Source organism: Dermacentor albipictus, chromosome 8 (genome assembly GCF_038994185.2).
Source record: "Dermacentor albipictus isolate Rhodes 1998 colony chromosome 8, USDA_Dalb.pri_finalv2, whole genome shotgun sequence".
In the NCBI taxonomy this organism is placed as follows: Eukaryota; Metazoa; Arthropoda; class Arachnida; order Ixodida; family Ixodidae; genus Dermacentor; species Dermacentor albipictus.
In genome coordinates, this window is record NC_091828.1 from 54,883,510 (window position 1) to 54,895,244 (window position 11,735).

Sequence of the window (11,735 nt, forward strand, 5' to 3'; positions counted from 1 at the left end):
GCAGTCGTTGCGAAGGGCAAACGTGCAAGCAAAGCGAGCAGCCTCGCTCAGACGGTCGGTGTGTGCTGTCTGCCCGCGAAATGCCCTCGCGTCGCGTCTCCTGATCTCGCCAGTAGCTTAGTCCTAGTGTACTAGGCGTTGCTTTGAATAACAGGCACACGTCGAGATAATTTCACTGAATTGGTAACTATTTCGTGTCGGAAACAAACTGCAGCAGGTAAGGAAAAAACAAAAAACACTGCGAGAAACCTGCCAGACGGCGCCGCCTCCGTGGAGGGAACGTCACATGCCAGCCGCGCTGTCATTGGCTGCGGCCAGACGACGGTGCGGTTGTCGGACGCGTCGGACGATGAAAATCTGCCCGGTTTGTCGCACGCCGGACGTCCTATCCGGCGCTTCGGCACGGCAAAACACCTCGATTCCGGCTGCCGTTCCGGCGCGTCGGACGCCGGATCGGACACCAAATCGGACCGTGTGTGTCCCGCTTTAGAGTGGGCGACGCCAATAGATCCGGTAATGAAGACAGAACAGTTCGATTGTGTGGCGATTACAAGCTAACGGTAAATGCCAGCTGTGTGACGGAGCAGTACCCACTCTCGGTAATCAATGACCTTTTTGCTGCACTGCACGAGGGTGGCGTTTACAACACATTGAACCTTCGAGACGCCTACAACCACGTTCCCCTGGATGAGCAGTCGAAGGAGCTGACAGTCATCACCACACATCGGGGATTATTTTGCTTTAATCACCTGCCATTTGGTGTTTCTTCTGCCCCAGCTATCTTTCAGCGAATAATGGACAGCGTCCTGAACGGTTTGCCGGGAGTCCAGGCGTACTTTGACGACGTTCTGGTGGCTGAGAAGGGGAACAACGGCAGAAAGAACCTCAAGGCAGTTCTCCAGCGCTTTGGAGAGTACGCCGTCAAGCGAAGGAAGGACAAGTGTACCTTCAGGATGCCTGAGGTTTCGTATCACGGCTGCAAGATCAGTACTGGAGGGCTGCAACCTCTGGAGAAGAACATGGATGCAGTCATAAGGGCGCCAACACCCAAGAACGTGAGCGAGCTGCGTTCATACTTGGGTCTTCTCACGTATTTCAGCAAGTTTCTTCTCAATATTGACACGTGTACTTATCTTTATCGAGCAACCACGTTTCGCAGCCTAACAAGTGTAATCGCACAGCGTGGGACGCGCCTGTATGTATCCGAAGTTACTGGAAAGTTATCGATGCTTCTATCCGCTGTCTGTTGTCGCTGAACGTTATGTTATCTGATTTCATCACCTGACGCGAATGGTGTAGAGCTTTGTGGAAGGCACGCGAGTCCGAACGATTAGTCTGGAACATTCGATGACTGCTCTATAAAAGCCGACGCGCTTGACCCGCTGATCAGATTTTCGCCGATCGCCGAGCGTGTTTGCCGCTATCGTTGTGCTATACGTGTAGCCTGTTTTGTGGGCACAGGTTCGCCCAATAGAAACTAGTTATGTCGTTCACAGTATTGATACTGTGTTATTCAACGTCACCACCACGTGACAATATGACCAGTCTGCTATCACCGCTCTACGATTTGCTAACCAAAGAACGTCGCTGGAATTGCGGCTGTCAACAACGGGAAGCGGTTCAGAAGTCAAAAAACGCTTTATGCAATGCCAAAATGCTCACTCACTTAGATCCCTCACTGCCGCTGCGCTTGGAGTGCGATGCATCACCTAACAGGATCGGAGCGGTACTGTCCCATCGCAGTGGCAACGTTGACAAGGCTATAGGTTTTTGTTCTCGAAGACTTAGCAAAGGGGAATGGAATTATTCCCAACTGGAGCGTGAAACGTTGGCCCTAGTGTTCGGGGTAGGATAGTTTCGGGACTACCGTCTGGGAAGAACATTCACCTTCATCACATCTCACAAGCCGCTGGTGGATCTATTTTGCGAAGATTATCCCACGCCCACTATGGCTGCCGCAGGAATTCAGCATTGGTCCTTGCTGCTGGGAGCATACCTGTACAAGATAGAGTACAAACCTGGCTCGGACAACCTGAATGCTGACGCACTCAGTCGGCCTCCTCTAGAAACCACTGACGACACATCAGAGGAGCTACACGAGTTCGTGCACTCGCTGCAGCAGCTAGATGACGTGCCCCTTTCGTCGCAAGCATTGAGACAGTTGACCGAGAAAGGTGAAGTACTTGGCAATGTCAATTCCTACATACTTCATGGTTGGCCAAAGAAGTATGTAACACCCGATCCGTAGTTGGACCCACACTTCGCACGAAAAAGTAAGCTAACCGTTTACAAAGGTCTCATTTACTGGGGTCACAGAGTCGTGATTCCCGAGGCTGCTCGTGGTGACATGCTGCAATTGCTGCACGAGACGTACCAGTGAATGTCAGCAATGAAGTCGTTGGCCCGTACTTTCGTGCGGTGGCCCGCCATCGACGGAGCTATCGAATAAATCAGTAGGAAATGTACTACATGCATACAAGCAAACGCAATGCGACCGGCAAAAATACTAGTAAACTGGCCACTAACGCATGAGAATTGGTCACGTGTCCATTTGGGTTATGCTGATCCAGTGAACAACGTGATCCTAGTGGCCATAGATTCACATTCAAAATGGATCGAAGCAATTCCAGTGCGTCATGCCACAGCACAATCGACAGTTACATCCTTGCGTGAAATCTTCAGCAGGCTGGCCATACCAAGAATCATTGTGGCAGACAACGGAACTCAGTCCAAGCCAGAGACTTTCACGAAGTTTGTGACAGGAAGCAACATAAAGCACTTTAGTACGGCACCATACCACTCCCAATCGAACGGGCTTGCTGAACGCGGCGTGCGGACGCTGAAATATGCCCTCAAGAAGGTTGGGTCAGGTGACCTGTCTGAGCGATTGGCTAAACCGCTCTTTAGCTACCTTATAACGCCCCTGGATGATCACTGTCTCAACAGCTTTTGGGATACCAGATCCGGGGGGCTATTCTGCAAGAGTCCACCTAGTGGACTGTCCACTCCGGCCGCCGCTGATTGGCTGTAGGTCTACGAATGACGATGACGACCGGCGCTCCTAGCTTCCGGTTCCTTTCTGAAACGTCAGACTGACGTCAGTGGTGTTGCACTTACTCTTCACGTTTTGTGTGATAGCTGAACATGCTTCGGCGCGTTCACGTGATTCAAACAGTCACCGCGCATCAACGGATCTTTCTGCGATTCCTTTGTTTGGAGTGGACCGCAGCACAACGATGTATGCGAGCCTGCTTTTTTTTGCTTTTTGATAACGGAGGAGAGAGGCGACTTCGAGAACAACGGGGCCCGTTCGCCATGTCCGACGAGTCTTTTCGGAGGCACTTTCGCCTTTCGAAAACGACGGCGATGTGGCTGTGCGAGCAGTTATCGGACGACCTGGCGCGCGAGAGAGAAGGGCTCACCGTTTAAGATCAGGTGATTTGCGCCCTTCGGTTTTATGCTACCGGTGGCTTCCAAACGGCTGTCGGTAGCGAAGCCACCGTATCGCTTTCCCAGCCGTCTGTCAGCCGCTGCGTTCGCGCGGTATCGGAAGCAATCGTCCGTGTCGGCACCGAACAGCGCTGGGTGTCGTTTCCGCGTACGAGATCGGAGATAGCGCTCGTCAAGCAAAGTTTCTTGCGGAGCGGCAACATCTCCGACGTCGTAGGATGCGTGGGCGGCACCTACATCGCTATAGCCGGCCCGGACCTTCCCCCAGCCGAGAAGCAGACGTACTGGTGTCGGAAGGGATACTACGCGCTGAACACCATGGTGGTAAGCACGCTCTACCTAATATACTCATGATATATACAAAATCCCAACTCGCGACAGCAACTTAATTTACTGATATACTGCAATTCACAGGTGTGCGACTCGAACATGCGAGTGCTGGCCATCGACCCTCGCTTCGCCGGCTCGTGTCACGACGCATACGTATGGCGTGGCTCAGCCCTTCGGAGCATTTTCGCCGACACCGAAATCGTCCACAGAGGAGAGTTTCTCCTTGCTGAGTACAGAAATGCATATAAACGCGCTTGTGAACCACAGCCAATGTCTATAATGAAATCGGCGCAATTCCTGCGCTACATTTATTCTGCAGGCGACAGTGCATACCCACTGGAGCCATGGCTCGTCACGCCGGTTCCGGGACATCCCGCGCTATCGCCTCCGGAGGGCCGTTTTAATCAAGCTCACGCGTCGATGAGGTCTGTGGTGGAGCGCTGCATCTGCCTTATGAAGAGTCGGTTCCGCAGCTTGCAGCGTTATCGTGCGCTGCAGTACTGCCCCGCTGTAGCGGAAAAGATTGTCGCGGCTTGTGCAGCGCTGCATAACTTATGTCTCGACGCCAGCGAGCCGCTTCTTGACGACGACAGCGACATTGCCGGTGAGGATGACGACGACGACCAGGAAGACGTCTTGCCAAGTGATGACGGCGGTCCGACCCGTGGCGGCAGAACGCTGTACGCAAGGGGAAAGGCCACACGGGACAGGCAAATAGCACTGTATGGCATCAGCCGCAATGCACATTTGCTGCACATTCAGCGAGCTCGCCGTCGAGCGCAACGTCACGCACTGGACAGCTAGAAAGTTATGCACAATGAGCTTACTTCCGGCACGGCGCCACATGTGCGTCACTGTGCTCCATGTGGTGACACTACAGTTACTCCCAATTTTTCCCCTTCACTGTGTTTGGGCTGCAGCAAGCAGTTTACTGCCTCTGAGACGCAACACCTGTGTGTCGTGCAGTGTGGGTACACGTGCTAGCAGTTTAGCTTGTGTGCTGTGTTTTGAGCTGAGGCTAGCAGTTTACTGCCTCTGAGACGCAACACCTGTGTCGCTGTGTGTCGTGCAGTGTGGGTATGTGTAGCTGTGGTGTTCTCACTTTCTGTTGGCAGTACATGAATGTAATGCACCGTGCATCTTGCATGAACAGTGAGAAAAGAGCAGTAAGAATGCTTGCACATCATTGCAACATCCCAGCATCATAGCGTAATGGCATTATAGCATGCAGTTGCGATGTTGCCACTACTTCATCCCCCTAATGCTCTTGTGATTTCTTTCTTGTCACTTCATCGTATTTGTGTCATTTTCAGTATCGCTCTCACCGCCTTTCCATTGCATATCGTGCTGCTTCCTATGCCGTTGTCGTAGTACCGTGAAATCAGCTGCCATTATTTCATGAGACAGAGAGAGACAAAGGGAAGAAGGAAAGGCAGGGAATTTAACCAGACTGAGTCCTTTTTGCTACCCTACATCAGTCATGCCGTTGCATTCATTGTGCCCGCATCTCTGAGTCAGAATCGCACAATACCATCTCCATCATTGGCTTTGATCTCGTGATGACACCATTCTCATCCTGTTTTTGTCAGCATACCAGGTTCATGAATTCCATCATCATGTCATCTCGCTGTGTGTGTTAGGCCATTGTCATCATATTTCCTACACAGCTTCAACATTTCATGGTTGACGTGCAGTGGTCGTAATGCCGCGATCACCACACCATCGTGTGCATCATGTGGTTTCTTTGTTGTCAATAATGCTTCATCCAGAACTGTTGTTCAATGGTTGCTTTACTGTCGGCCTTGTGAAATTCCGTTAGTATCATAGCAGTGACATGGTAGTGGGTCCAGTCTCGCATTTCCCTTGACAGAATCTTCCCAACTTGGTATCAACTCTGTTGCACCACTGTAGAGCAAGGAGGTCTATTGCAAGTGTTCGTATGAGCCATGTAGTGTGCAATTGCTAATTTTCGAGAAGCAACAGCTTTCTTCGAACACATAGACGAAAGGTTTGCGTGAAGCAATTGTAATGCATGGAGACTGCAAGAACAATTTTTGCTCAATGAAAGTGGGACTCATACCTTCACCGTATGTGGAGGAGCAGTATTTTTTTATGGATGTAATCTCACGTGATTGCTTCTTCTAACACAAAAGCGTCACTTCGAGCTGAATGTGTAATACTTTCCTAACCTGCAATGTTGCAGAAGTTTCTAAACATGTCAAAGTGCTGCGTACTACCTTTTCTTTAAATAGTTGAAGCATTTTGTAGCCTCCACCATATATCTAATATGGAGGTCCATCTCACAGCCAACTGAAAATGGTCACTGAAAGGGCAACTTGGGAAATTTTTCTATGTCCACTGACCTTGAAATTGAAATGTTGAGTATACATTCCCTTTTGCACTCTAATTGTTCATGCCAAACGATGTGACTAAGCATGAATTAGTTTTCCTTATCACGAGCCTCAAATATTGGTTGCATGCTCCCGGGCCATGCCCACGCATGTATAACTCTGCACTTGGCGTCCCGTGTTTGTGAGGTCGTACACTACACGACCACTTGGACCACAAACGACGAAGCTAGGACCCTTTCGCACGAGTCGATGGCCAGCAATCATCATTTTGAGATACGTCACAAGCGATGCTTTTCTTCGTCTACCTGCAGCACACAGTGTTGTGTTTGGGCATGTCAGCTGCCTTGCACAGTGGGCTCAAAAAATGTGGATCCTGCAGTGCTGACTCTGTTTGAGCAATCGAACGTTTATTCGCAATTTGAAATTACGGATGAGCTTCTAAGCCAATTATGCCATTCCACTGGTAACAGTAATGTCAACGGCATTTGGATATTAAAACATCCTAATGTACACAAACACCAGAGGCTCCATTTAAAGTGTACCAAACTGTACAAGTCGCTTGCGTAACATCACCATCACAGCAATCGCATTGAAATGTGTTGAACCTTAAGAAGACATAAAAATTGCGGTATTGCAAGAAAAATGGCACCTGTGCGTAACATAGGGGCAAATTTTACTACGAATCCGCTAACAGGTAATTTCGGAAAGCTTAATGAAAGAAGGTCGCCACGACGTGAAACGTGTAACATAACACGATTATATGTACCTGAATGTGAATGACACCCAACAATGATCTTCAAACGTGGTACAGCTTACGTAGCATTGCTGCACATTAAGTACGCTTTATGATGTACAATATTAAATTGGCAGCATATTTGCAACACCTTTGCGAACTCGAACTATGCGGTTCATGTTAAAAAGTGCAACTTGCGCAATTGTTCCTCGTTTGAGTGGCTGACAAAATTTAAAGTTCATTCCCTTCTATTGTGTTGCACAACTTTGAAAATAAATTTACAACGGAAACTAAGCATTGTATTAAAAACAGTGTGGTGCTGATCATACGAAGTTTTTTGTTTTTAGGTGCGTTTGGAAATTCGCTGGTCACCTCATTTGGTTAAATGATATGTTACGATCTATGTTGCATTATCATGTGTATCTCACTGTGTCGCCTGTATTGCTGTGACTGAGAAAGTCCGATTTTTGTTGCATGGCTGACAAAGACAAGCTTCTTATTACCGTGTATTTCCATGTGCCCCTACGAGGTCATGTTCACTCATGACCGAAACCAAAAATGCATGCAGTTCATATGCCAAGCCGTAGTTTCCACCGCCTTTATGTCCATGTGAATTATTTAACATGCAGCTTAGGTTTCGATAGCATAAGCTGTAAAGGAACGCACTCAAACTTTTGTGGCAACAGTTTGTTGTTCTATATGCACTGGAAGACATGCTATGTGGACTGTGCTGTTACTGTGCTTGCTCAAATGGTGTCGTGCCACAATTCTTTTAATAGAATTTGACCTCTTTGAATGATTGGCCATATTCATCATGTTCCCTTTAGTTTGTTGTTGAATACTTCCATAGTGTTTCCTACGTGTGTTACATTGTGACACACATCGAGATTTATTTATGCTGGAAGTCTTTAACAAGACGAGATTTTTCCTCTGTCTGAGGCGGACACACATTTGTGTCCCATCATCGAGGAGCGGTTTACTTTTTCGACATGTTATGCTCGTTTGTACTGCAAAGAAGTGTGCGTGCGTAACACTTTATTAGTATTTCCTTTCAGCATGAACGTAGGAAGAAATGGTGACAGCAGTTAGCGGCTCGGACGTCAACTACTAATCTATGTAATTCATAGTTTTGGCATGCATTTGTGTAAGCTACACGAAGTATACGTGATGTTGTGTTGGCAGTGAGGGTGCAAGAATTAGTTTAAAATCGGCTTTTTTCTGCACTGGAAGTGCATGGTACCTCACAACATTATTGCAAAGCTGGAACTCCTTTGTCAATTGCACCATCTTGGCAGAAAGGCGAATTCCTGTTCCATACTGCGCCAAAAACAAAAATGGTGAGAGGATTGTGCCATGAACAGGCAGGGAATTCTATGTAAAAAAAGGGGGGGGGGAACAGCTGTTCACATGCTGCACACCTAGCCAACGCGCCTCCCACATGAATTTTTTCGCTCACAACAGCAGACTTTTCAGCGCTTCCTGCTAGTGGCCGGCGCATACACGTACACTTGGGAGGTTGTAATTAGAATGTACTTCATGAAATGTTGAGTTCGTCAAATGGCATCGTCGACCCATCCTCACACGCTTTCACTCGCACATACTTTGCAGCATACAGTACACGGCAACGTCATTATCGCCCCTGGAATTAATCTGGAACATCATGGCTACAGCGACGGCAGAAATGCGCCTACAGTGTCCATATAATTGCTATTGCGGTAAAAACAGATTGGAATAGCTAGAAGTTTCACCAGCCCGGAGTTGGTCACGGCTCTCTGCGTCTGCAGTGACATATCGTGAACTAGAAGCTGTGTGACCGCGTTGATTGCGCCACACGATTTAATAACATTGCAGTTATCAGCTTTGGCACGGGAATGTGCAGTTAGATCATAGTGCCACCAATGCTCTTGCCTTTATGCAGAAAAACATGCACAATGCTGCCTCTTTACATACTGTAATGTTGTTTTCGTGTTAGTCTTTAATGTACCTATGTGCTTTCGAAGTGCCCTGTAAATTCCATTATTCCACCAAAATTGACATTGGCCTGCCCCAAATTGCATCAAAATGAATATTTTCTGCCCCAAATTGATCCAAAATACAATTATGTCTGCTCCAGACTGCTCTAACACGCAATGTTACTTGCTCCGAGAATTGCTGAAAAATAATTTGGGGCAGTTTCACCTGTGACATTGCCATACTACATTACTAGTAAACCTTGAAACATATGCTGGTATTTTTAAGAACTTTTAATACATACACATTAGTTAGATATAAACACTAAACTTGTGGCGTATAATTTGTTATGAATGAGGCCAGGACTGTGGCCAACTCCGATATTGGCCTCAACTGCCGTTCCAGGGCGTCGGCCTGCCGCTCCACGGCGTCGGCCAGCCTGCCGACCTGGTCGTTGAGCACCTGCAGCTCAGCAGTTTGCTGCAATAAAAATCTTTCATCAGCAATGCTTCTACACATGTTACTGTGAAAGGCAGAGTTTTGCTGAACATGCAGTCGTTTTCGACGGGAAAACACATGCCCATGCAGTGCCACAAGCACCGACACATTCATCCACCGACACATTCAGCTCATTCGTACACATCCGCCTAACAAACGTGCTGCCACGTTCTGACCTGCTGTCATTAAATCTTGCGAAAATGTAACGGACAGAACGAGGCTACTACTTTCACTCTACCAGCATGCAGCAGCACTGGATGCAATTGCACTGGGAACACAAGAGTATGGTTGGGTCAAAGCCAGGCATGCAAAACGTGTAGACAATGTAATGAACCATTAGTGGGGTTGTCACTTGAACCATGTATTGCAAGTGAACATGGCTAGCCTTCACCAGCACAAAAGTGTGCTTTTTGCACAGGCGGCAATTCGCATATGATTGATTTGTCTATTACGGCCCAGCCCGGACAGGCTAATTCAGCGTTTGCATAGGGTCTCGGCGACTGATCATCTGACGTGATGCAGGTGTGACTTGACAGGCATGGAAGGTGGGCTCGGTGACTGCACCACAGCGCAGCCACCTAATCCGCTTACCTTTGCGATGCAGACGACTGTCCTCGCATTTGCCAGCCTGCTGCTGCCGTCCCTGGCAGGACTGTCTACGGGGGCGTCATCGGTGTGCGCACTGCCGTACACTGGGAATGACGCTGGCTCCTGCCATCCACCTCCCGGCGGATGCTCGTCCCTACTGGATATGCCGCCAGAGGAGCTGCACACACCGGAAATCACACTACCATGGATGGCCACATCGACATCAGCAACAATGCCAACATGCATAAAAGAGCTTCATCCGCTGACGCCGCTTCGTGGGCTCGGTGACTGCACCACAGCGCAGCCACCTAATCCGCTTACCTTTGCGATGCAGACGACCGTCCTCGCATTTGCCAGCCTGCTGCTGCCGTCCCTGGCAGGACTGTCTACGGGGGCGTCATCGGTGTGCGCACTGCCGTACACTGGGGATGACGCTGGCTCCTGCCATCCACCTCCCGGCGGATGCTCGTCCCTACTGGATATGCCGCCAGAGGAGCTGCACACACCGGAAATCACAGTACCATGGATGGCCACATCGACATCAGCAACAATGCCAACATGCATAAAAGAGCTTCATCCGCTGACGCCGCTTCGTGGGCTCGGTGACTGCACCACAGCGCAGCCACCTAATCCGCTTACCTTTGCGATGCAGACGACCGTCCTCGCATTTGCCAGCCTGCTGCTGCCGTCCCTGGCAGGACTCTACGGGGGCGTCATCGGTGTGCGCACTGCCGTACACTGGGGATGACCCTGGCTCCTGCCATCCACCTCCCGGCGGATGCTCGTCCCTACTGGATATGCCGCCAGAGGAGCTGCCCACACCGGAAATCACAGTACCATGGATGGCCACATCGACATCAGCAACAATGCCAACATGCATAAAAGAGCTACATCCGCTGACGCCGCTTCGTGGGCTCGGTGACTGCACCACAGCGCAGCCACCTAATCCGCTTACCTATGCGATGCAGACGACCGTCCTCGCATTTGCCAGCCTGCTGCTGCCGTCCGTGGCAGGACTCTCTACGGGGGCGTCATCGGTGTGCGCACTGCCGTACACTGGGGATGACCCTGGCTCCTGCCATCCACCTCCCGGCGGTTGCTCGTCCCTACTGGATATGCCGCCAGAGGAGCTGCACACACCGGAAATCACAGTACCATGGATGGCCACATCGACATCAGCAACAATGCCAACATGCATAAAAGAGCTTCATCCGCTGACGCCGCTTCGTGGGCTCGGTGACTGCACCGCAGCGCAGCCACCTAATCCACTTACCTATGCGATGCAGACGACCGTCCTCGCATTTGCCAGCCTGCTGCTGCCGTCCGTGGCAGGACTCTCTATGGGGGCGTCATCGGTGTGCGCACTGCCGTACACTGGGAATGACGCTGGCTCCTGCCATCCACCTCCCGGCGGATGCTCGTCCCTACTGGATATGCCGCCAGAGGAGCTGCACACACCGGAAATCACAGTACCATGGATGGCCACATCGACATCAGCAACAATGCCAACATGCATAAAAGAGCTTCATCCGCTGACGCCGCTTCGTGGGCTCGGTGACTGCACCGCAGCGCAGCCACCTAATCCACTTACCTATGCGATGCAGACGACCGTCCTCGCATTTGCCAGCCTGCTGCTGCCGTCCGTGGCAGGACTCTCTACGGGGGCGTCATCGGTGTGCGCACTGCCGTACACTGGGGATGACCCTGGCTCCTGCCATCCACCTCCCGGCGGATGCTCGTCCCTACTGGATATGCCGCCAGAGGAGCTGCACACACCGGAAATCACAGTACCATGGATGGCCACATCGACATCAGCAACAATGCCAACATGCATA

At 50.1% G+C, this 11,735-nt stretch overlaps 2 protein-coding genes across 2 annotated transcripts; one reads left to right on the plus strand and one right to left on the minus strand.

Moving 5' to 3' along the window:
* Nucleotides 1-794: 794 nt before the first annotated feature.
* On the plus strand, nucleotides 795-2,380 carry LOC135921722 (uncharacterized). The gene is made up of 3 exons (XM_065456021.1): nucleotides 795-1,055; nucleotides 1,907-2,226; nucleotides 2,317-2,380. Exons 1-3 carry the CDS (start codon nucleotides 795-797, stop codon nucleotides 2,378-2,380), a joined length of 645 nt encoding a protein of 214 aa, XP_065312093.1.
* A 7,579-nt stretch (nucleotides 2,381-9,959) lies between these two features.
* LOC135921742 (uncharacterized) lies at nucleotides 9,960-11,042 on the minus strand. Its single transcript, XM_070522823.1, has 4 exons — nucleotides 10,856-11,042; nucleotides 10,540-10,712; nucleotides 10,222-10,396; nucleotides 9,960-10,078 (listed from the first exon to the last, which is right to left on the minus strand). Exons 1-3 carry the CDS (start codon nucleotides 10,882-10,884, stop codon nucleotides 10,287-10,289), a joined length of 312 nt encoding a protein of 103 aa, XP_070378924.1. The 5' UTR covers nucleotides 10,885-11,042; the 3' UTR covers nucleotides 9,960-10,078; nucleotides 10,222-10,286.
* Between the last annotated feature and the right edge of the window lie 693 nt (nucleotides 11,043-11,735).